This window comes from Amblyomma mixtum, chromosome 6 (assembly GCF_055824585.1).
Source record: "Amblyomma mixtum isolate Tamu chromosome 6, ASM5582458v1, whole genome shotgun sequence".
Taxonomy (NCBI): Eukaryota; Metazoa; Arthropoda; class Arachnida; order Ixodida; family Ixodidae; genus Amblyomma; species Amblyomma mixtum.
Genome location: NC_143017.1, coordinates 27,473,484 through 27,499,352, shown reverse-complemented (window position 1 = coordinate 27,499,352; position 25,869 = coordinate 27,473,484). Strand labels below are relative to the sequence as shown.

Here is a 25,869-nt window from a genome sequence, read left to right as displayed (position 1 = left end):
TCGCAAGGCCGCAAGGATAATCGTATTTCAGAAATATCCAGCTCTCAAACATGCGGTCTTTTAGCAGCAGTGTCGTCTGCGACAAACAAAGCAACAGCTGCGCAGCAAGTGGCAGTAGTGCCAAGAACCCCGGGGACGACTCGGTGAAATTTTTATTCTTATTAAAAAGCGACTCTATGACGATTTCTTGCTACGTTAATGACTTTCAGGATAGAAAAGATTCATTTAAGTCTGAAAAGCTCGGATTTTAAAATTTTCTCGCCACTCGTCCTCACTCGTCACGCCTAAACCAGAAACAACTTTTGTGATCACTGTTTATATATGTGAATACCGGGGTAGCGCAGTCCCTGAGACCTGCCCAACAAAATCTATTTAGACGCACCGCAGTTTGCCGGTGGAGTTTAAGAAAATAAGAAAACCCTATAAGGAAGGTTGTCAGGCAAGGAGACGCGGTCTCTCCCATTCTATTCACCGCCTGTTTACAGGTTGTATTCGGAGGCCTGGATTGGGAACAGTTCGTGATCAGAGCTGATGGAGCGTATCTTAGTAACCTGCGATTCGCTGATGACATTTTCTTGCTCGTTATCAGTAACCATTTGTCTGATGTACGAGCAGTTCACGCAGGAGTACATCAGGGAAGTATTTTGGGGCCTCTGCTGTTTTCTTTTTACATCAATGATCTGGTAAACGTTGACAACACAGCAAAATTCATCATATACGCTGATGATACCAGCATACTTTTAATAGGGTCTGATGCCGAGCTTCTTATCTCACGCGAAAATGTACTTCTATATAAACTACATTCTTAGAGTATCGTTAATTCGCTTGCCATAAACAAGAGTAAAACAAAAGCCATTTTTTTCAGGCCGAAAAACCGTAACATAGACACGCAGGCCATACTCCATCTCGGCACTGCAAATATTCAGATAGCATCGCATGTTAAATGTCTTGGTGTTCTGTTCGAAAAAAATATGTCCTGGAATGCTCACATAGATACAGTTGCAACTAAAATTTCTCGCATTACAGGGATCCTGTGCAAATTGCGATATTTTGCTCCTGTTTGCATTAAACGCCTTATTTTCAGTGCCCTTTTTACTTCACATATTAACTACTGTCACCTAGTGTGGGGTACAACTACTTTGTCAAATATTACTAAACTTCACCTCCTACAAAAAAAGGCAATTCGTATAGTTGCAAACGCTGCATACGATAGTCACACTGCACCTCTCTTCAGGGAAGTAAACATTATCGCACTTCCTGACATTTATCAATGCTCCTTAAGCGTTATTCTAATGGAATTAAACAGAATAAAAACATTTTAGGCGGCACAGCAAACCTCACACCTAAACGAAAAACACGGAATACCCGCAGTACTGAACAGTGGGAAATACCTCGAGCACGCACTAACTATGGTTACCAGATGCTACGTAATATGCTCCCGTCGCTTCTAAACAAACGAGTTGTTTCATAGCCACAATAATGTTTTTTTTTTTTTTCAAATATATCATAGCCACAAAAATTGCACTTTCTACCTTTTCCTGTGTTGCACCGTACATTGTATACTTCATTAAACACTCTCCTAATCTTGTAATTGTCATTGCTTATGTCTTGATTTTGTGCCACATCCTCCATGTCTGATGCGTTGTGTTTGCATTCTAGTTTTGTTGCCAATGCCATGATTTTAGGGGCCGTGAACCCCGTCAAGCCCAGTTAGAGGCTTTTTGCTCACGGTCCTCAGCAGGTGTAATGTTGATGTTGGAATAAAATGATGATGATGATGAAGTCACTCAGGAAACTAATTGCAGAGCATTAGCAATGACTTATACAGGCAGAGCTGAAAGGAGGGACGATAGGTCTAACGTTAAATTGTCGGTCAGACAACAAACGCCGGTTAATGAGATATTAATCATAGTCAAGAAGAAGAAATGGGCTTGGGCAGGGCATGTAATTCGAAGTAAAGATAACCGATGGTGGTTAAGAGTAAAGGAACTGGATTTTAAGGGAAGGCAAGCGTAGCAGGGGGCGGAAGAAAGTAAGGTGGGCGGATGAGATTAAGAAGTTAGCTGGGATAAGCTGGCCGCAGTTGGCAAACGACGAGGTTAATTGACCTGCGTGGATGGCCGGTTGTGAAGTTACGTGTATTTATCGGTTACATGTGTACGTATACAGGTTATGTGTATATAGGCTGTAAATGCTCTTTTCAGTACTAGTCGCGTGCTTCTCATTAGAAAGCGATAATCTATCCGAGCAGACGATATTAAAGTATTGCTCGGTCTCCCTTTAATCCAGGCAGCTGCCTCATTATACGCAGACTCTCTACAAGCGGCAAACTGTGACGAGAATCGGGAGAGATGGACGAGCGGCATTATGACCGCAGCGGTGGCCTTAGTGGTTGAGCACCCGCCTCGCATACGCGACGTCCGGGGTTTCGATCCCCAGTGCCTCCGGGCGCCCACCGGTGATTCAATGGGTACAAGCTTCCCCTGTCCTGGTGCTCGGCTTCTTTAGGGTGAAATGCTTGTGAAATGGGTCTTTGACTCCACGTTAAGAAAACGAAAATACCTTGTGCCATGGCGCTTTTTGGCCGCAGATGACCTTGCGCCATGAAAAAATCACTATCATCATCATCATGCACAAGCAGAACTACTGAAGCTATTCCTTCTATACGAAACACAGAGCGCGACCATTGGCAGTGGCACGTTGGCGAAACGGCGGCACGTACGGCGGAGAGGGGGCTGTAGCCAACTATCGCTGCGGCCAGAAGCTTGCACGGTGGAACAGGATCATGGGTCACCGTGTGTGGCTAGCATGTATTTCACCAAAAGGTCCTGTTCTCTTCAGTGGGCCAATAAACGCCACCCAAATTCACAAGTACAGATTTTAGGATGAAGAAACACTGTTTGAGATTATGTTGTCTCCAGCGGAGGTGGGACCTGAAGAGTAACAAAGTTTTGCAGTATTGCTATATGTACAGTCGGGGACAAAAGTCTCCGGACCACGTGTTCGAACGAAGCCGATAGCTCTGCTATTAGTCGGCGGCTGGAGACCACACCTGTGGAGGTAAAAGTTAAATTTTTGTTCTTTCATCTCCACAAGTGCGGTCTCCAGCCGCTGTCTGATAGTAAAGCTATAAGCTTCGTTTGAGGAACACGTGGTCCGGAGACTTTTGTCCCCGACTGTACCTTGTCGTCGAGTGGCTTTGTAAACAACAAATGCATCACGGGAAAGGCGTGGACTTTTCCATGCCTGTTCGTATATCGTTGCAGCCGCACTCGGGTATCGGCTAGGTTCCTTGGCTGTCCGACATGCCGCTTCCTACGCCCACCTCTTCATACAGCTGAGCAGCGCTCGGTCTCCAAGATATTTCCGCGGCTTGTGGAGCTACTTGCCACCAACATCCACACCTGTTACAGCCGAGTAGTAAAATAGATAGTGTCTGTAGGAAGAAGGTGAAAATAGCAACAACTGGACCACTATCATGATCACGTGCAAACAGAAAAGAGTTAAAAAATAGGTGAAAAGAAAATGCGAAACAACAGATGCGCGTCGCAGCCAGCGCGTGCTCCGAAGCGACGAGGATGGCTCTGTGGAAGCCGCTCCTGCGCTCAGGTCCTCCTGCTGTAATGCAGAGTCTCTCCGCTTAGGAGGCTGTGCCTTCCAGCGTTCCTTGCTGCTTTTGCTGCTTTTCGTGTCACCGCGTTGAGCTGCTTCTCGTTTGCGTGGTGGGCAAAACACCCAGTTCTCTTCGCTGTTTGGCGCGCTCTTATTCAGCATTGGCCGCCTTGTCTGCCTTCTAAGCTTTGTGTGTGGCTATATGAACCTGTCGGCGACGTACGTGAAACATCGTGCTGCCCAGCCAAAGACGAGTCCTCTTGTCTTGGCACATCTGGCACCATTACACACTGTAGACTATTGCCGCCGAGCACCAGACAGTGCAGAATAGTGCACTGCACTGACTCGGGTCGACCCAAAAGACCGGCCCAGCCCCAGGCCTAGCTCTAAAGTACCCTGTTTCACGGGGCCTGGGAAGGGCCCGGGCTTGAAGTTGTGGGCCTAGGCCGGGTTCGGGAGCGTGCATAGAAGCCATGTGTACAGATTTTGATTCATTATTGTGGAGTACATTATACATTGAGCGTTCTAGCAGCGACACGAATGAAACAAAGCCATGTTGTGGGTCGAGAAAAAACATTACTTAACGCTTATTTTCTTCGTTTTTTTGGTTTTCGTTAAAATTGCATTTTAACCACGCGAAAAAAATAGCGATGAAATTTATTCTTTGTCTGATGCCCCAGATTGTATCGTAAATGAAAGAATCCTAGCGCTAATACATTTCCAGAGAGTTCTTCATAGACGCGGAATAAGTTTCGAAATCAGCTGCGACTTGAGTTTTGGTAACGGGTTCGCCATGGCTTCGAAGCGGAGTTCGTCTGTGTTTGCCGAGAAGCGAAAGTGAAAGCATTTCATACTTAAAACACTAACAAGGCACCTCTCATAACTCATCGCATATGAGCATTTTTTTTTTCAAGAGAGCAATATTACAAATCAAGTGGATGTAGACAGACCAAGACGGTTCCAAAGTATTTGCAAAGGGAGTTGAAATTTTTAACAGTTCAGCGAGAATATTGGGCCCAAAAAGTGCGGAAGATTAATCGCGCTCTCCTTTTTCTTCGCTAAGTACACCCTGTGTATTTATCCTGCAGAACACGGCATGCATCGTACGATTTGCTGCCGACCGTGCAGCATAAGGTTAGTAGAGTTGCAAGGTATTAGTAAGATCACCAACAAAAAGAAGGCCTCCTCACCGTCTGGAACACCAGTGCCCACGGCGCGAGCATTGTTCGGTGAAACATCTACCGACGCCCTAAACATGCTGGATGGCTGTTATACATGCAGCCCATTTGTGCACAGAGATATGAATAAGCCGGTGTCAGCCACTGGTCGTGTATGGTCAGGCTTGGCTCAGTTTAGAAGCAACACTTTCTATAACCACTTGATACTCTTTATTTTTTTTTAGCGCTTGCAGTTGCGGTGTTTCGTTTATTGCCTATGTTTTCATCATGAGTGCGCTTACACAAAATAACTTGTAACCCCCTCCTTATGTAATGCCCTCAGGCCTTTAAGGACGAAATAAATGAAATGAAATGAACAAAAAATGAGCGAAAGGAGAGTATGGCGGCAGAAAGAAAAAAAAAACTGAACACAGGAGATTAAAAGAGTTTGCTCGGCCCTGTTGCTGGACGCGAAGTGCCCTGAATTACTACCGCCGCTGCACGCATGCGTTGTACACAGAGAGGTGCGTGCGAGGATCTGCTACCGTTCTCAAGGCTGCTGCCTGAGGCTACGGACCGGTGGGAAATAAGCGTGCGCTGGAGATTTTTATGGGGTTTACCGTTGCCATTTCGCGCCTTTTGTTACGTTGCTCATAGAGAACTGTTCATCTCTTTACTCTTCCAGTAAAGGGAGCGAAAAGAGAGAATTTCTTTTCGTCTTGCAAGGCTCACGCACGAAGAGCAACAGCGAGAGCACGCTGCTTCACGCTCCAGAGTTCCCACACGCGGCTTGAAATTAATGTCCGTCCTCTGCGATGCGTCCTTTATTTCTGTTACTATACTTGAGAAAAAGAAAGAAACTCAGTGCCGCGTGCTTAATATTTCTCGCGCCAACATGTTCCTCACAATGCTTTAATATCTTTGGTGCGCCTTCTGCTTGCTCTTATTTCTTTGTTCTACAAAGACATTACCCGCGAGAAATCACAGCAGAGAGAGACCATCTTTATCGGCGACTGCCGTGTTTCTCGAAAGATCAGAAAGGGCTCACGGGCTCAAAGGGCTCAGCGCAGTTTCGTATTGTCTTTCTTCGTCCTTGTCTTAGGGGTGTGCTGTGTTTTTCCCAAAAATCAAAAAGGGGCATGTGTAATGAGAAACGCGAAACTGCCGAACTTTTTCGTACTGACTACCTTGACTCCGGGAGAAAGCTCTCAATAGCTGCGCCATGCATTTCTCTCGTTGAGCTTTTAGGAACACACTAGCCGGAGATCTCTTACTCAAAACCGCTTCGTGAATGATCAGCGCTTTTCTCGTTTGCAGTCATGACCGGGCTCTCATCCGGTGTTTTAATTGGTCAGCCTTCTTATCATCATCATCATCATCATCAGCCTGACTACGCCACTGCAGGGCAAAGGCCCCTCCCATGTCTCTCCAATTAACCATCCTGTCCTTCGCCAGTTGCGGCCACCGTATTCCCGCAAATTTCTTAATCTCATCCACCCATCTAACTTTCCGCCACCCCCTGCTACGCTTGCCTTCTCTTGCAATCCACTCCGTTATCCTTAAGGACCAGCGGTTATCTTGCCTTCGCATTACATGTCCTGTCCAAGCCCACTTCTTCCTCTTGATTTCCACTAGGATGCCATTAACACGCGTTTGTTCCCTCACCTACTCCGCCCGCTTCCGATCTCTTAACGTTACGCCTATCATTTTTCTTTCCATAGCAATTAAGTGACGGCGGCCCCAGACCGGCCGGCTCCATGGGGAAGCAAGGATTGAAGTGAAATTTGCAGCCAAGCTCAGGAAATAATGTTCCCGCAAATTTCCCTCGCAACAGCAGATGCAGCGACAAGCAGCGTAAAAGAACGGGATCAAAAAGTGTTTGGTACAAAACTGGGCCAGAAGTAAGGCCACCAGGCTCGTTTAATTTTTCTCAGAAATCAGCGTCTTCATCATCTTAGGGGGAACAGCGCAACAAAGGCGGGACACACAGAAGACATGCGCATGTCTTCAGCGCTTGTCTTCTGTATGTCCCGCCTTTGTTGCGCTGTTCCCCCTAAGATGAATTGCCCCGCCGCGGTGGCTCAGTGGTTACGGCACTCGGCTGCTGACCCGAAAGACGTGGGTTCGATCCCGGCCGCGGCGGCTGAATTTCGATGAAGGCGAAATTCTAGAGGCCCGTGTACTGTGCGATGTCAGTGCACGTTAAAGAACCCCAGGTGGTCGAAATTTCCGGAGCCCTTCACTACTGCGTCTCTCATAGCCTCAGTCGCTTTGGGACGTTAAACCCCAATAAAACCAAAACCATACCTAAGATGAATACTTACCAACTCGCCCAAATTTCAGCTTTACTCAGTGTGTCTTCATCAGTATGCCGTGTTTCTCTAAATAGCTTCACAGATATGTGTCAGCGATGTTCCGAAATCCTATCTATCTTCGTGATGGTGACGTCATTGTTACACTGTACCGCAACGAGCGGGCTATTGCCCCTAACGGAGCGTGCAAAGGCGACTCTTCACGTACGCTCCGCCGGCTAAGTGGTTCACTACTGATGCATACTCAGTTCTACCTCCGGGATCCCTGCCATAATCTTTTAACTTGCTTCGTAATCGTCAAATGGCACAGCAAAGATACAATTCGCCTCCAAGTGGACATTTTAACGCGACAATGTTAAAGGGTCAGTCTACTGAATTTTATCGACCATATTTTCTTTGCGGCAACCGATAGCTCTTTACTCAAATTACCGTTTAGCCACCTGTGGTGCCAAGGAGTGCGGTAGAACATTTTAAAATAGAATTTATTAATGTGGGAACACATCTGTATGAGATGGTAGTCTCATCTGGCAACCATCTGAATTTCCGCCGCGCGGCGACAAACATGGCGGCGCCCGTCGAAGCCGGACCTCTCGCTTCGGACTGAATTCTCGTTGTTGTTGCCTTTTTCAGTGCGTTCACTGGCCATAAATGGGGCGCCTGTCTTTCGCTTTGTCTCATCTCGCCTATAAGAAAACATATAAGAGATAAATTTGCGTTATTTTAATAATTAGAGTGACGATTCTGCCGCTCCTAGGCTTAAGTGGAGAGTCGGTTTGTTTACAGCAATGGTTCCCGTCCTGACGACCAGATGGCGCCACTATAGGCTGAGTTTATTTTTGCGTCTCTGCTAGCATACGCTGAACTAAAAGTGGGAATGTGCCTGCGTTTTGCGTACGTGTAACTATAAATATTCATGTGATTTACAGAAAAAGCGAGCAGTACGCCTTCTACAGTTTACTAGAACAAAACGTGCGTTTCTCTGACATTGGGGCATACAAATGGTACGTAGTATATTCACTTATGCTTCTACAAAAAAAGACTACCACTTTCTTGAACAAAATGAACGTTTGGGGTCGCCACCATGCATTTTTACGCGACTTTTAAAGCCGAAATAAAATATAAATTCCTGCCTAAACCGGGCGCAGACCCCTCGTTATTGATGTTATATGGGGCCAACTACCAGAATATGCCATTATTTATACACTCATCTCGGTGAGTAGACTGACCCTTTAAGGGACGTGTGCCGTAGAAAAGCTGGCATTATCGTCGACGTCGCTGGTCGTGAGCGAAAAATCTACGAATAATCCCCAGGGAAGCAATGTAGTTGGCATGTGGGCCACCAGACTCACGTGACCTTGTTAGGTACTCACAACCTGGCCACTGGATTGTGAGCAAACTGCCCACCATGCCAGGTAGCAGTTAAATTAATGTCTGGTCGCGAAAGGTTGTTCGAGGAAAGCAACCTGTGTCTCACAAACTCCATCGGTGAAAGCCCCTGCCATCTCAGTGCAGTGGCGCATCGCTTAACCACTGCACCACTGCGCTAGGAGTGGTATGAGGACTCCCAGGGATCTAGCAATGAAAATTAGATATTGACCAATTAAGCATACACGGGCATTATTCCATTAAAGCCATACCGTCATAACCTAAAGGCAGACCCTAGAGTAAGTGTCCCCTCCGGTTTTAGAAGCCAGCCCACCTCCAAAAAAGTGATCCACCAACCACCCCACGCCACGCTACCCACCAGAAACGCCACCCACCACCAACTCACCCATCACTCCTAAATAAAACGGCTTTCACAGCTTCCTCGCATCGCGTTTCACGATAGCCCTGTCCACTCTTTTCCCAAGGCTAGCATGCGGCCTCACTTAAGTCTTCGCCGTATTTGGCCGCAAAAAAAAAAAAAGAGTTTAGTGAATAACTATCCTTCTTATTTAGCACATTGCGGCAGGCAACACGCCTACTAAGCAACAGAAAAGATTTACGGTACTCGCGATGGGAAGCATAATGTTTACGCGACCGCATTGTTTATCGCAGCATCAAAAAACAGAAGAAGCGTAAGGAGAGCTGGGCGATGCGGTCGCCCGTCGTAAAACCGTAAGTTTATACAGCTTTGTCGAGCGTCGTATATGCTCCCGGATTTTACTACATACCACAAACAAGCGTTGAATTGCGTCCGTCTGCCTTGGGTTAGGCGGACTGCTTTGCTAGAGCATGCGGTTCTTGCGGTGTCGTGCACAGTTTTTCTGGCGTCGTACTTTGTACAGGGAAACATTTTAGAGGGCACCTGAGGCCTCGCGGCGCGACCGATGGAGTTTTCCTCTGCCGTCTCCCAACTTCATGCTCGCGCCTTCATCCACGCGCTGTCAGTGACTTTCGCACTGTCATTAAAAAAAAAAGCGAAAAGCGCGCTATTTTTTTTTCGCACGTGAAGACACTACGTACGGTGACAGTTCATGAGCGGCGTTGCGTTCTACTCCCGCGTGTTCATTATCCATGGCGTTCTCATTGCTTTGTAATCATTGCTTCGCGCGTTTCGAGCCGCGCTGCGCACAGCGCGGCAGAAGCATTGCTATCGTTATGAGTAGGACAGCGAGAACCATTGGAGTGCCATTATTTTTTACGTATTGGCTGGCTGGACATATTATTTCACACCAGGTCGTTGATATATTTTCTTTCCAGGTTTAGAGGTCTTACAGAATGGCTATCTGGGCAAAAGTTAGTTCTAACATAGCTAGTAAAATTGTTTGAAATTTTTATTTACTTAGTGTTATATAACACAACCACCCCTTTTCTGGGGTACCGCGTCACTTACTGTGAAAAACTGGTATTGCAGTCTTGACCCGGGAAGAGCATGTACGGTTAAAGCATGCCATTTCTTACTGTGAACCAGGACGAAGGACTCTGAAACGAGAATGAATCGCGTCGTGTGGATGTGTGGGGCTGTGCAAACAAGATGGCCTTCTTTTTCTCCAAATAAAATGACATTTATCTTCCCACAGGCTTTCGAAAAGATAACAAGAAGAAATTTCCAGGTAAAACCTATTGAAAGATAACAAATCTCGTTTTCTCCACGTGAAAATCAGAAAAGTCCGCACAAGCAGCAATTCTCTGACATACATGGTCTGTTCTGAAAGTAGTAGGACTCATTTTTTTAAACACAATTTACGGTTTTCGTACGCCTCCAGGAACGCCTGGACCGGGATGCTGTTTAGCTCCCTCGTCACGGCCTGTTGAACCACCTCTACCGATCCGTGATGTTTCCCCTCGAGCGTCGATTTTATTCTCGGGAATAGAAAAAAGTCTGGCGGGGCCAAGTCGAGGCTGTAGGGGTGCTGAGGCAGCGCTGCCGCCCTGTGCTGGGCAAAAAATCGGGGTCCTCATTCACATGATGAAGAAGATCCTACCGGTTCGCCTTTTCCTCCTCTGACAACACTCCCGGCACCAACTTCGCGCACGCTTTCCTCATGGATAAGTTTTCTGTCACGATCTCAAAAACTTGGGTTTGAGGAATGCTCAAGTCATCAGCAATCATTTTGATACTCATTCTACGATCACTGTTAAGTAAATGTTTCACTCGCTACACATTTTCGTTGGTCTTGCTGGTCGAAGGGCGTCTGGAGCGGTCGTCTTCCTCCACTCTTTCCTTACCTTCTCGGAAAAGCTTGTGCCACACAAAAAACACCTGATCTACCCATGGAAGCGTCACCATAGGCCTCCTTAATCATGTTTTGAGTCTCTTTGCCCGTTTTACCAAGATTTACTTAAAATTTGATCACGTATCGTTGATCCAGTAAACGCTCGACGATTCTGCGTGACGAGACGTTTCGACAGGGGATCACAGTACCAGCGACCTCCTCTCTTCAACGGCCGAGAGCCTACTGCCGATTTTCCCCAGCATTCCCAATATCCCCCTTCAACGATCCTGCACGCGCAGACAGCCTCTCGTCCGCCCGTTCGCCCAGGAAAAAACCAGTCCTACTACTTTCAGAACAGACCCTGTATATGCATAAGTCGGACCACTGAGACTGAGGAGCGCTAAGTTCTAGGCGAGGGAACAACACACACAAAGGAACAACACGAGACGCGAGCGCAAACTTACAATTGAGTTTATTTTCGACATGGCGTAAATTTATCCGACCTAATCATGGAACACATAAACATAAAAGCGTAAAAACGAGCCAACATAGCCGAGCAACCGAAAACCATGCACGATACCAGCTATCCTCGCAAGTCATGAATTTTACATCTGACTCGCTAAAAACAATCTTTCTTTTTTGTTAAAACCACGGACGGTTCGCTGACGTGCCCTCCACCGTCCTTTACTGAAGCCATGCAAAATGGTTTGGTTTGGTTTATGGGGTTTAACGTCCCAAAGCGACTAAGGCTATGAGAGACGCCGTAGTGAAGGGCTCCGGAAAATTCGACCACCTGGGGTTCTTTAACGGGCACTGCCATCGCACAGTGCACGAGCCTCTAGAATTTCGCCTCCATCGAAATTCGGCCGCCGCGGCCGGGTTCGCACCCGCGTCTTTCGGGTCAGCAGCCGAGCACCATAACCACTGAGCCGCCGCGGAAGGCCCATGCAAAATGCTTCCCTCAATTCCCTTGTGGTGTTGTCCTCCGGACCACTCATGAAACAATAAAACAAAGCTGTCTTCAGTAGCCATGCGTGTGGAGCACACGGAGTCGATACAACGAAACACGTGCGCGGACTCATCGCCTCTCCCGCTGCCGCCAAAATCACCGCGGCCATCATGCACCACGCGAGCCATCGTTAGAGCATCGCCGCGCCATCAGCCCAGCCTGTCGCTGCCACGGGCTCCCCCATCAATAAGCGGCGCCGGGCGTGTCGTGGCCGAGGGCTCTGCTCCCCTCCTGGGACCCCCCTCTCACTCCTCCTCTCTCCCTGCGAGCTTCTGGGCCCCATGGGCTTGCCGCGGAAGAGCTTTTGCTTCCCCATATCGTAACCTGCCACAAACTGCTGCCAGCGAGTTCTTGTGCTCTGTCAATTGGTGTTTTCATAAGGTTAACGCGTTATCGGTTGCTGTTTTGGTATTTGCTTCCCCTGTTTTGCATGCATACATGCCCTGCAATATAAGAACGGTTGTGGCGCTTGCCCGTCGCAGCTAGGCTTTCTTATCTAGGATGCTTGTGGGTCTTCAGATATTTTTAGGGCGCTACTGCGTTCTTGTTAATCAGTTTTGGTGCAGCATTCCTGGTGCTAGAAAATAATTTAAACTTTTTAGACATTGTTTTTTGTTTCGACTATCCCATAACAAATTACATCTCTGTACGGACCCCATAGAGGGGTTTCAAGCTTTAAAATTTAATTTCATACAAGTCCATGAAGAGCTGGGAGACACTTAAGCTCCTCCTTCAATGGTATCAGATGACAGCGTTAACCGCCAAAGGTTGCTCTTGGCCACGCAAACAAGGACGCTGTTTTCTATTTCACAATAACGATCATTACGGGAATGAACACACTACATACGTGGAAACCTTGATTTAACCAACCCTTACTAACGTGCCTGCGTGGCCTAGGGCTAGCTTGTCGGATTCTCAATGAAAAGATCAGGAGTTCGGCTCCCGACTGTAATTACTCCAGATTTCTTTTCCGCGCAATTGATTTACTTTATATACTTATATACTTACATGTCATTTGAGGAACGTTGTGATTTTCCAGACACTAGTTTTCTATTCTTTTAATCACTTTTAAAACCCACCGCTCCACGTGTCACGTAGTCACCTTTTCGACCAAGAGTGATATTCCGCTCACAACAACGCCGATGCCGGAATTCCTACAGGTCTGAAATTCTGGAGGCGGACTCACACTGATAGTCGCAGACGTCCAACGACCGATTTTAGTCGATTAGTTAAACTTTTGGGACACTAGGAAAGCGGGGAGGGAGCACGGCGAATCAGCTTAAACCTGTCGCCCGACCTTCGCGACTCGCCAGTGTTAATGCGCCTTTACCCCTTTCGTGCAGGAAACACATTGGAATATGTATATTCACTGTCGTTGCTTCTGCGCCAAAATGCTGAAGGCATACTGTTTGCATCATATAAAGTCTGTATCGAATGATCAAGCCGAGCTTGACGTATGCAGCATGTAATAATCGGCATCTAAATGCTGATTGATCGGGCATATCAAATGATGCTAATAGCGCTATGACCTCACGAGAAATCCCCTGTTGAAAATGCGCTAACCGCTGAACGACCAAAAAAATGAAGAATGCCGATTTTCGAGAAAACTGGCAATCTCAAAGTTACAACGCAGGTGCACATTAGTAGCGAACTCATCGTGAAGCAGTTCCGGCTATAAAGAGCGAAATGTAATTTATTGAGTTGCTCGTGAAACAAACAAACCTTGAAAGTGTGGAAACGCTAGAAGCCAAGATGGATTGGTCGGTAATGACGGCGCAAAATGTTCGAAAGTCAATCATGATTCTCTCAGGTTAATACGATAAGCTAGTAAAAACAGCTAAGGTCGATGAAAACCAGTGGATGAGCATTAAAATCACACTGGTTCACGTGAGTCAGGAACAGCTCAAAAAGAAAGACGAGTTAAAGTTCAGTTGGCTTTGGGCTGTGTTGAGCAGTGCTCAAGAACAAATACCATAGAGATACGTGGTCTTTCAGAGCGCCGTAATGATGATCTAATTGCGGTCTTTCTGCGTTTGGCTGGAAGCTTAGAACAGCGCAGCAAAAAGCAGACAGAATGAAAAAGCTGTCAGGATGTACGCGAGAGATGAAAGAAGAGAGAAAACATCGTGATATTTATGTTCAGATGATCTAGCGATAGGACGATAAAAGGGTATATTACCCGAGAACAGACTACATTTTCATCAACGAGAACCAACCAGAGAGGTAAAAAAATTATGCTTTTGAAAAACATGCCACCTGAAAAGCTGGAGGTCTACCAGTCTGTGCACATAAATAATGGCAACGTTCTGGTCATGAATAATACTTAAGCAATATTCAACCATGCGGAGAGCGACGTGGGCATCATTAGTTTGCGGTAGTGTCTAAAACCTTTAATTCATTTAGTGAATGGAGAATAAGTATTCAGTGTGTGCTCAGCACTGATGGGAACCATGGTACAGATTTTACTGAAATACATGTAAACATACTAGGCCTGAATAATTGTTGTGCTTAATTCGGTATCAGGTAAGACCTACGGCTGCAAGACAGGAACACTAGTGCTTGTGGCTAATGGGCAACGCTAAGAGGCGGAGCCTGCTGAGGTTTCTCGAGGAGAATAGGCTCCACGGCCTACTTTAGCTTATCGTCAGCCTCTTACGCCGCATAGCAAGTCTTCCAATAAAAAAAAAATTACGGCCGCCATTACTGTACCGAGGGAAATTAACCATAAAGATTCGGTGTGACGTCTACATAATTTCAATAGGTGACAGCCATACACACTCTAAAGAGCGGATAAGAAAGCCAGCGGAAATATAACCTTTATCAATACCGATAATTAAAGCTATCACCTGATTCCTCCGCACTTGTCACTGTGGCCTCAGAAACCAATAGCTGTGCATTTTTTTTCCCCAATATGTTTGTTTATTGGGGTTTAACGTCCTGAAGCAATGCAGGCTATGAGGGACGCCGTAGTGAAGGGCTCCGAAAATTTCGACCACCTGGGGCTCTTTAACATGTATTGAAAGAACCCCAGACCACCTGGGCAGAATGGAAGGGTCGAAATTTGTCGAATTGATCACGTAGGAATTCTATAACATCGGAACTAAATTTCCCTGCTGTTACTCCGGAAAAAAAGGATGACCCCTAATTTATTGCCGTAAAAACATATCGAGAAAAGTTAGCAGCCAAGGACAGATTGCTTCAGTAAAACGAGTTTTGTGGCAAGTTGATGCCTACTTGAAACATAAATGCAGCCCAAACCACGAAAACCTAAGAAAGAAATAACAACAGACACGGAGTGCAGATATTGTCCATGTTTGTTGACGTTTCTTCCTGATGTGTTCCTGGTTTGCGCTGCACTTATGTCTGAAGCGACAAATTGAAGTGACGACGAAAATAAAAAGTACAGTAGAGGAAAAACACATAACATTCCTCTCCCCCTGTCCTCTCCCTCTCTCCTCGGTTGGTTTTTCTGAAAGAAGGCATTCAGTCCATAAATGCCTTCTCCAGCCGACCGCATCAACGGGAGTGAAAAGGACTGGAAACTTTTCTTTCAGGACTCCCCTCTATTTTAAGGGGAAAATTGATGTCGATCTCTTGCCTCCCGTTCCAGGAGAGACCGGCTGGTCCCTGGAGAGCGGCGGGCCGCACTCCCACCGTGCGCGCCCTTTGTCTTCGGAGCTGCGCCGAGGAGGAGGTGGCGCGGACCAGACGCCGCGCACGGCGCGTGCTGCCGAGGCGCCCAACGGGGACCAGACGGGACCCGCCTTCGTCCAGGAGCCTCCCAGCAGGGTGGTCTACCTGAACACCACGGGCACCTGGATTCACTGCCAGGTATGTGAGTGTGCCAAGCAGAGGAATCGCCAAAGGGAAAATTGGATTCGGAAGGAAGAAAAGGCGCAGTAGCTTTCTCACTCTCTGTGGGCCCCTAAACTGGGCCGTGAGAGATGGCATGAGCGAGGGAGTGAAAAACGGAAGCGAGAGAAGTCGCCGATGTGGAGGACTCCGGACTAATTTCCACCTAAGATTTAAACTTTAATCTGTAGTGATAATAAGGCGCATAAGGCATCTTTTGCATTTTACTGCATTAAAAACACCGCCTCGGCTAAGATTTGCCACGATGAGAAAAAAAAGAAAAAACGCGAAATTTTTATATATGAAAGGTGCGGGTTGTACAATGAACCACGCCTCGGAGAGTGTTGGAAAAGGGTGACTGAGGTGAAGGAAAGACAGAGGAGAAAAAGCAGGTTCAGATCCCAAGGCTGGGTTCAACGCACTTGCACTCTGGGCTCGGAAACAACTGCATACCTACTTGCACATTGCAGACACCCATGTAAGGTACGTAGGGACTGCACGATTTCTCTATCTGAGACTCATCAGCGTTCAGTGCTTGGCGCTCTCAGTTTAGCTTAGAGAAACGTCAGCTAAGCCTCGGTGAAATACTCTCAATAGCCTCGGGTACACATGGGCGCAAGGCACAGGGCAGGGACGGCTTTTCATCTTCATGGGGAGTTCGCACGGATAGCATGCCAGTTGTTGCCAGTACTCTTCACTTACAGGGGAGAACAGTGTAGAATAATATTCCTCAAGTGCTCAAAGGCCATTCCAATGGCTTTTCAACGTCATCAATATCATCGTAAGTTCTGTTATTCTAACCAGCGCTTTTTCTCTAGGCTGTCCTCACCGTGCCAACCTTTCTACAAAGGTTAGGGTTAGCTGCCGCCGTGGCACAGCGGTTACGGCGCTCGGCTGCTGACCCGAAAGACGCAGGTTTTATCCCGGCCGCGGCGGTCGAATTTCGATGGAGGCGAGATTTTTGAGGCCCGTGTACTGTGCGATGTCAGTGCGCGGTAAAGAACCCCAGACATTCGAAATTTGCTATAGATGCTATAGGTACTATATAGTCTGCATAGAAGGAGTGGTCTATAGCATCCCACTCATTTCTGGGAAGGTACACATCGTCCAAACAGGCCGATGTAATAATGTAAAGCTTCCGGAACACAAGACTTCGCAAGAACAGGCATCGGCTCCAACCTTTCTTTACGTTGTAGGAAATGTGGCAATGAGAGTTGCCAGGCACTGCTCTATGATACAACCATCTTGAAGCAATGCAAAGATGTTATCGCCCAAGAGCTGATAGAATATTCTCATATTGAAAAACAAATTGCGCTCGGCTGCGTGAGTTCGGTTTCACTGATGCTGCACAAGAATGAGAGTGCCTTTCTTGATAGATATATGGAAGATAATAGCACATGGCAAGAAAACCATCTGTCGCCTTATGCATACATTCTGTGCGTTTCCTTGTAATAAAGTGTTGCTGTAAGTGTAGCATTGCCCTGTGCATCCTCTGTCTGTGCAGCCCTGTTGGCTACAAAGGTCCTGCTAACAGGAGAATATCGTACACTCTAAACGCGAATACGTCTATATGGGAGTAAAAAAGAAGGGAGCAGTCCTCTACCAAACTCTCCTTTATAAAAGGGATTGCGCTAAAGGACCCTTTACTCCCCTCTTTGCTCCTTTCCATTCAGAATGCACGCAGAAATACAGGGCGGACTCCGAAGAGTCAGGCATGTATAATACTCGGCAAATGCACAAGAAACACTGCAAGTTATTAAAAAATTTAACCCAACCTTTAGCCCGTCCTAATCTGCTTTGTAGCGGGAAGCAAGCACACTTGTAAAACTCTAGAAAACAACCGCCCATGTTGAGAAGTCGAACGCTGTAGCCATTGATCCAGGTAAGCCGGTCACGATGGTTGCAAGGGTAGGTTATGAAGAAGGGTGCAGGCATTTTTCTCTAGTCTCCCTCAGGACTCCCGGAAAGCGCTACAATTGATGAATTTAATCAAATTAAATCCGATTGTAGTTGCCCAGAATATTTTGGTCAGCTACCTGTGCTAAATGCTGCAGATAGGAAATAAGGTAAGTGCGAACAAAACATCCCAAATTTTCATCCCCCTAAGAGCTTAAGGAGTATCAGTGGCAGTGGTGCTTTGTCCACTTTGATATTAACGCTTATTCTGCGTGCCGTAAATTTGGTAGATTTTGGGTTCCAGAGAGCATTCAAAAAATATTCCCAGCCAGCGCCGTGGGCGCGTAGTATGAGACTACAGGGAGCGTTTTGCCTCCACTGCGTCATAAGACCGCTGCAGAGACTCCTCCCAAACCGACATCAGAGTGACCATGCACCGGTGCCACCGGTCACGTGACTTTTTTAGACTCTCCGCCCACCTTTGCCTTTTTCAGAATTGCTCCTTTACTATTGGGGCTTCCCACCGTACATCACCATAGAAAAGGGCAACTGATGAAGGAGGAAGGGCGGGGGGGGGGGGGGGGGGGGGGGGCTTTCGACGGGGGTGCCTACCTTATATTAGGCTCATTATTTTCAACGTCAGCAGAACGATAGCCTAATTACGCAAAGGAATTCATGTTCTGTTCTTAGTGCACCGCAATCATTTCATTTCAGCCACTTGCGGGTGAAAGGAAATTTAATCGGCCGCTTTGGTACAAAGTGGAATGTTTTCGATTATTTGCCTCACAAAGTGGACGTCTATTACTTTCACCTTACATAAAATTATATGTTTCATTGACATGCGAGCTTGTGTAGCATATATCTTTCACAAAAAAAGAGGGATGGTAATTTAATTTGTGCTCCTAATGTATCGCTTTCTAGTGTGCATTATTACAAGTACTTCGCCGGTATTTGTCGATGGGAACCCGCAGGAAAGACCGCTTTCATTTTGCTGCAATTGCCGCACAGGTCTTTGTTGCAACAACCGTCCCAATCATGTACGCTGAAGTTTCCGCGGCTGTGCTGGGCTCCGATAGTTTTTGTTGAGCTCCAGGATTTAGTGCAAGCCTATCCCTTATAAAAAATAGTCTGTAGACTTCTTACTGACTCTATTGACTTCCTATAGATATTGATTTTTGTCTATTTATAGTCTGTAGACTGAATATAGATAAAAGTCTACTAAAAGTGTATGGCTATAAATCTATAGATTGTCTATAGACTGTCTATAGACTTTATAGCACTCTATAGACACTCTGTAGACTGTCTAAAACTTTTTTTGTACGGGATGGTTTAATGCTGTGTGCTATGGTATTTTTTCTCAGGTTTCTCGATTCATCTCACGTTCTAGTAGGAGGTTTTGAAACTATATTCAATATACGCGTCCTGTGATGAGAAAGGAAGTTGTCGCGCTACGCAAGCACATCAAAAGAACAGTTTCGTTTCATTTTTGTTGGATCAGAGACAGAGAAAAAAAGGCCAGCAATTCTGCACGAAATGAAGGTAAAATAAAACGAAAAAATCAAGGAGAAAAGACGTGCGAGCTGCACACAATCCCTCCAGAAAACGTAGACCTGTCAAAGAGGGCGCTGATTCCTTCTCTGCGGGCCGAACAGAGAAGGGACCCCAAAACGTGTCGCTCTCTTGTCCTGGCACTCAGCTGCAGGAAATGGAGATGCGAATTGGATTCCACTGAATTTAAAGCCGGAACGTCGCACCGCCTTCAAGTCCCTCATTTGTCGGCGCTGAAAGGAGCAAAGCGCGCGGCCCCGAAAAAAAGGGCCGACGGGATTTCAAATGCAGCGACGACAGAAATCAGGAACGTCTCCCCTCGGTGCCACTGAACCACGCTGACATCCCGAAGGCAGTTCCATCGGCGAGTGGAAGAAGAGACACAATGCCGGGATCTCGTTGCTACTTGCCGAGAAAGTGCAAATTGAAGGGCTCGCAGGCTCCAAAGCTCTCCACTGCAGTTAGCGAGAGAATAATGCTGTTTGGGGAGCTCCTTAGAGTTCGAATTTTTAAAAAAATTCTGTTGCATTTTTTGGTTCCTTGGAAATTTCCGCGCAGATTGCGCTCTTAGTGCACTTCGGCAGGCTTATTACGCCGTAGTTCAATCTCTCTTTTGCTGCACTATACGGCAGGAGCCATTCGCGTCCATTTCTTGGAACTCGCTTTTTTCGCTTCGAAAATCCCGTTCAGACCGTCGGTGAACGGAAAATGTGAGCTCGGTTTGTGACACAACAGAAACCCCGTTTTCTAGGGAACATGCAGAATGCAATTTTTGCCTGATTTATAGCACAATCTCGTGCTTGCGCTAAGATTAAGGTCATTTCCTTTCTCTGCGAGCTAAAGAAAACGAAATGCTTTTAACGTGACGACGTTCACCCTCACCGAGAGTGACAGTGAATGAAGCCCCGTGAAGACGGCTAGCGTTGTATGTGATGACTTTCCCGCCTGTGTTCTTAGCGCATTTGTGCTCTTTAGGCGCATTAAACTTTTTTTAATTTTTTATTCACCATAGTATTGTAAATTTACTTACACTTTGCCCGGCCACAATTGGCATTTTAATGCTGGTGCCTTTTGCTACCATGTTTTACTCCCTGGACTTTTTGAGGTAAGCCTAAAATCAAGTGGAGTATAAGTGGGGCCCTGCGCTTTCGGGTTTGACTTATTTTATTTATTTATTTGTGACGCTGAGTGTGCCGCGTGGCATAAAACCTGGTGTTAGTCACGAAGTATAGAATAAGTTACAAAAATGCATGAAGCCCGGTTGCGTGTAAAAAGTCACATAAGCTTCGGGCGTAAATGTTTTTAGTTACCCACACGTTCAAACTGGAGTCATTGTTTGCAGACAGTCCTGCCTCTTGAAGAACTCGAGCGCGCACCAGTGAAGTTCCGGGACATGTCCACAGTAGGTGGTGGACATTGGTGTCGGAAGCGGGTGCCTCGCAGTGAGGGCATTTTCGCGGCGCAGGAATCTTGTCACTTTTCCACTGGTTGCGAACAGCAGGCGTAAGGGCCACTCCGACACGCAGCCGCCTCGGAGAGACCTCCTCCACCCGTGATAGGTTGGGGGGAAGGGGGTAGGTACACGGGGGAATAAGAGCACGTGTACGCTGCCTGAGGGAGGCTGAAGATGTTAGATGTGTCAGAAGTGGATCCGGTGGCAAAGAGGCAGGTGGAGTTTGTGGAGTGTCAGTCTCACGAGATATGTCAGGTGCGATGCTGTGGACATCTGTGCGAGCTTGAACCCACTGAATGCGTATAGGCACCGGGTAAGATTTACAAGCAGCATGTATGGCCTGGGAAACCCGAAGGGTACCGCGGAATTTCTTTAGATGCTTCACGGCTTCTTGGGAATGGGTACATAGGTGCACCTGATTATAAGGAGGGTCGTCAGGTAAAGCTGCTATGGCATTTAATATTGCTTGCAGCTCCAAAGAAAGAAATGATGAAGTGTCAGTAGAGTAGGTTTGTCGGTTGTTCGGGGCAACCGCCGGGTGGGTTGTCTGAATTTGTCCAGACGGTGGCGACCTCTTCACAAGGTCCTGATGATATAGGGGTTTGTCTTCTTCCGGAAAATTTTATAGTTTAAATTGTCGCTGAAATTTATTTATTTATTTATTTATTTATTTATTTATTTATTTATTTATTTATTTATTTATTTATTTATTTATTTATTTATTTATTTATTTATTTATTTATTTATTTATTTTACCCTCAGGGCTATTACGGCATTACAGAGGGGAGTGGTTACAAAAAAAAATGTAATCAACAGACAGGAGTTCATGCAATAGACAAGGTACAAGCATGACTTCTACACATACATTATTAGCTAAGGCGTTCAGGAAATAGAAAAAAGGAAAAAAAAAGATAACACAGTACAAAATGAATCCTAGTTAGACAATGTTAGCTATGACATTCTTGAATAATTGATGATCGGTGATGGTGGCCGTCGAAGAAGAAAGGTGATTCCACTCATTCGATGTGCGTGGTACGAATGACTGGAAAAAAGCTTTAGATCTGCAGTTAAGGAATGTCAACCTCATGAATGTGATCTATTCTTGGTGATACGTGCTGAGGTGGTGAGATAAGTTCGGCATGAAACTGCGGGTGATAGAATAACTTGTGAAAAAGGCACAGGCGAAACATTTTGCGACGTGATGACAAGGATGGTATGTTAAGGCTAGATATCATGGCACTGATGCTTGCTGTTCTGGTATAGTTAGAAAGGATGAAGCGAGTAGAATTATTCTGAACCATTTCCAATGCCTGTGTTAGGTTTGCTAGATCTGCATCCCAAATTGACACGGAGTACTCTAGCTTGGGCCGTATTAGAGTTTTGTAAAGGAGTAATGTTAGAGAGGACGGTGCTTTGGAAAAGTTGCGTCGTAAGTATCCAAGCATTCGGTTAGCATTGGAAATTATATGCGCGATGTGAACGTTCCAAGTTAGTTCAGAGCTGATGTGAAGGCCAAGATATCTGTAAGTAGTTACCAGATCCAGCGGTGCGTTATTAAGAGAATAAACAAGAAGTTCGTTAGCATTTCTTGACACACGCATATATTTACACTTGTTAACATTTAGTTCCATTAACCATAACTTACACCATGTAGAAATAGCGTTAAGGTCCGATTGGAGCCTGGTTACGTCTTCATCACAAGTTATTTCGCTGAGAATTACGCAGTCATCAGCAAATAAGTGAATGTGGGAGGAGACGCCGGAAGGTAAGTCGTTAATATAAATTAGAAATAAAAGGGGCCCAGGCACAGAGCCTTGTGGTACACCCGAGTAAACTGGACATTGCTCGAGCTTACGTCATTAACTGAGACAAACTGTGAGCGGTTAGTGAGGAAAACCTCAAGCCAGTACAGAATTTTGGTATCAAGGTTCAGTTGATGCAGTTTGTAGATTAATAATCTATGACACACCTTATCGAATGCTTTTGAAAAATCTAAAAATATTAAGGCAGCTACTGAAGAGTGATCAAGTATTAGGTGCACTTTATGCGTGAACGATACTAGTTGGGTTTCACATGAGTATGTTTTGCGAGAGCCGTGCTGAAATTGGGAGAAAAATGAGTGCGCTTCTAAAAAGTTGGCATTCCGAGAAAAGAGGATATGTTCAAAAGTTTTGCGTGGCATACTGGTTAAGGAAATGGGCGGATAGTTAAGTGGGCAATGTTTCGTACCTGATTTGTGGAGTGGAATCACCTTCCCAACTTTCCATTCAGCAGGCAGTTAACCTTTGTCAAGTTAATGCTGAAAAATCTTTAAAAGTACGACGGACCAATATGAGTTAGTGTTTTTGAGAAACTTTGGATTAATTAGGTCACAGCCAGGAGCAGATGAAAGTTTCAGTGATGTGATTACTTTTTAGACGCCAACTGGTTCAATGGATAAAAGGTCCATTACAGCAAATTCGTAAGAATGTGTAGTTGGCTAAGTTGCATGGGTGTGTTTCGAAGAGTTTCGCGTGAAAACTTCGTTAAAAATGGATGCAGAATCGGTAGGTGGGATGGCGTTTTCAACGTTATCAACAAGGATTATTATGTCGTCATGCTTCTGGTTAATGGTGCACCAAAACTTTTTCGTGTCAGTAGATAGCATAGATGGCAATGTGTTTTTTTTTTAAGTTATCTTTTGCATCCTTAAGGGCTGTGATGTAATCGTTCGATGCACGTTTGTAAGCTACCCATTTCGCACTGTCAGCAGATGTTTTAGCTGATTTATATAAACGTTTTTTCTTGTTAGATATGTGCTTGATGCGAGTGTTGTACCAGGGAGCGTGACCGTTAGAGGAAACTGTGTATGTAGGGATAAACGTTTATGTTAATTCAGTGGTTTTAGCAAAAAACATGTCCCAGTTAGCTTGCACACTGCGGTCGTCGAAATCTTTCAGGAAGGTATCAAGAAGTATACTGAGTTCTTTGTTAATGGAATCAAAGTCGGCTTTCTTGTAGTCGCGAATGATCTTGGTTTTTTTTTAACTTTTGGCCGTGAAATGTTGAAATTAATAAGAGAGTGGTCGCTCAGGGGAGGTAAATAACTAATGTTCGAAATAAAATCAGGCCGAGTAGTTAGCATTAGGTCAAAAGTACTAGCAACGTGTGGTGAGGTTCTGGTAGGCTGTGTTAGTAGTTGACTGAAAGTGAATAATGCACACAAGTCGAGAAAATCTTGTGCTAACGTGGAAAAAGGGTGTATGATAATGGGTTCTTTATTCCATGCGATGTTTGGTATATTGAAATCGAAAAGCAAAAACACGGGTAAGAAAGGATCGCGCGTTATGACGCTATTGATCGCATCTTGTAATTCGTCAACAAAGGAGGAAGAGTGAGTAGGTGAACGATAGCATGCGCCAATTATAATTTTTTGGAAATTTATTTCAATAATTGTCCATAAAATCTTCAAGTAAGTAGTAATACTAATGTGCTGAAAGCTTAAGTGTTTGTTAATAGCCAGAAGAACACCGCCACCTTCTTTTATCGTGCGGTCGCAGCGATAAACAGAGAAGTCATGAGCGGTTAAGAAAATTTCGTGGTCACGAGCATGAGCATGCAGTCAAGTTTCAGTAAGTACAATGATATCAGGGTTACAGGTGTCTATTGCAGAAGTGAACGAGTCGTGTTTGTTTTTAATGTTTCGAAAGTTAGTGAACAGGACTGATACGGGGGATAAACGACTACCACTGCCCCTTGCGCCTCGCTATGCACTGCCAGGGGATGAAATGACATGTTGCGTTTCAACGTGTAATGTTTGTGAGGCACACTCTGTCACGCCGTCGCTTGCATAGTCGTACATGTACAATTTCTTGTTCACTGACAATTTGTTGTAGCGCAGATGAAAGAGGGGTGTTTAATAAAGAAAAAAAAAAGAAAGAGGGGTGTTCCCGGCAACTCTTCGCAAAGGCTATCTGCTTACTCCGTGCATGTCGGGTGGCGGATGAGTAGTCATCAGATATTGCTATTTCTTTTTCTTTTAGTTCTCTGCGTACGGAAAACACCTTTTATTTTATTTTGTAGTGGCTAAATTTTGCAGCAATGAGGCGGCATTTGTTAGGCGAGTAAGAACCACTGGTGGCCTTATTCATCGCAAATTTTTACCAGTGACTTAAACTTCTAAATTGCTGGCCTTCGAAGAATTGGTGGCCTTATTCATCGCAAATTTTTGCCACTGACTTAAATTTCTAAATTTTTTCTCTCAATCTTCCTTAATCTACAAACTGCAGCTTGCAACAAAAAACTGTACACTAAGTGAATTATTGATTGCTCGTATATTTCATTCGGCAAAACATTCAGAAAACATTCAGCTTAAAAGCCGCCATGCGAAACGTCCAACCGCTTTGGCGTGGGCAGCGTTTCATGCAGTCATCCAAAAGATAGCGCGCCGTCAGTGTTCAAGCCTACAGTCACCAAAGCGAACTCTTTGAATTTATCCGCAGATTAACAAGTATTAAAATAAGTTTAAAAGCGTCATCAGTTAGAAAAAAAACATTGCTCTTGAATAACTGCAAGAACACGCTACAACACACGCGAACACGCGAACAGCGCACGCTAGTTGCGTGCGCTGCCTTCAGCTTACCGCGCGGCCCAATTGCACTTTGCTGAAATTGCACTTTCGGTTCGAGAAATCTGCTCAGGGAGCAAGAATCGCGTGAAACCGAGTTTTACGCGAAAACGAAGCTACATAAGTACACAGAGCAAAACGCTTTCCCTATATCAGTTCCGGGCGTGTTTCGGGCTGAACAAGCGATATATATGGGTAACATTTGGTTAGAAATTGTCTTGATGTAAGCCTGTGCAATAAACTCAGAGAATTTCATCCCCATTTTCTTTTTCTTTTTTGCCTTCCTGGTCGCAGCGGCTTAGGGAGCTGCGGAACACACTCTTCGGTCCTTCTAGACATGTGCTTTGCGCTCTGTACAAGACATTTACACGACAAATCTTCACTACGGCGTCTCTCATAGCCTCAGTCGCTTTGGGACGTTAAACCCCAACAAACCAAACCAAACAAACCTTTCTCAATTCTTTATATTGCTACGACGAAGAGGAAGTGGAAGTCGAAGTGGCTGGGCGAAGTGGATGGTGCTGGGCTAGCAGTGTACCAACAAACTGCTTTTATCACTGACTTATCCCTTATCACTTAGTGACTCCCTCACTTTTTTACCAAGCATGACGCCTCAAGAAGGCACTTAGAAATTGCAAGGTAGAGTTGAAACTTTGTAGTTTTTTTTGCGTGTGTTATAGAAATACCCTTGCATTCGCACGTGCAAAAAAAAACGAAACAGAATTAAACAGACATGAAAGAAACTACACGGTAAACTATGTGCACTATTACCCGCCAATATCATGA

General features: G+C 45.5%; 1 protein-coding gene across 1 annotated transcript in view; it reads left to right on the top strand.

The window, feature by feature from the left end:
• The window catches only part of LOC149338466 (cell adhesion molecule Dscam1-like), a 418,614-nt gene that overhangs the window by 124,667 nt on the left and 268,078 nt on the right, over positions 1–25,869 (top strand). Inside the window, exon 4 of the mRNA XM_089547709.1 lies at positions 15,339–15,559. Coding sequence (XP_089403835.1) covers positions 15,339–15,559 — 221 coding nt within the window. The remainder of the gene's footprint in view (positions 1–15,338; positions 15,560–25,869) is intronic.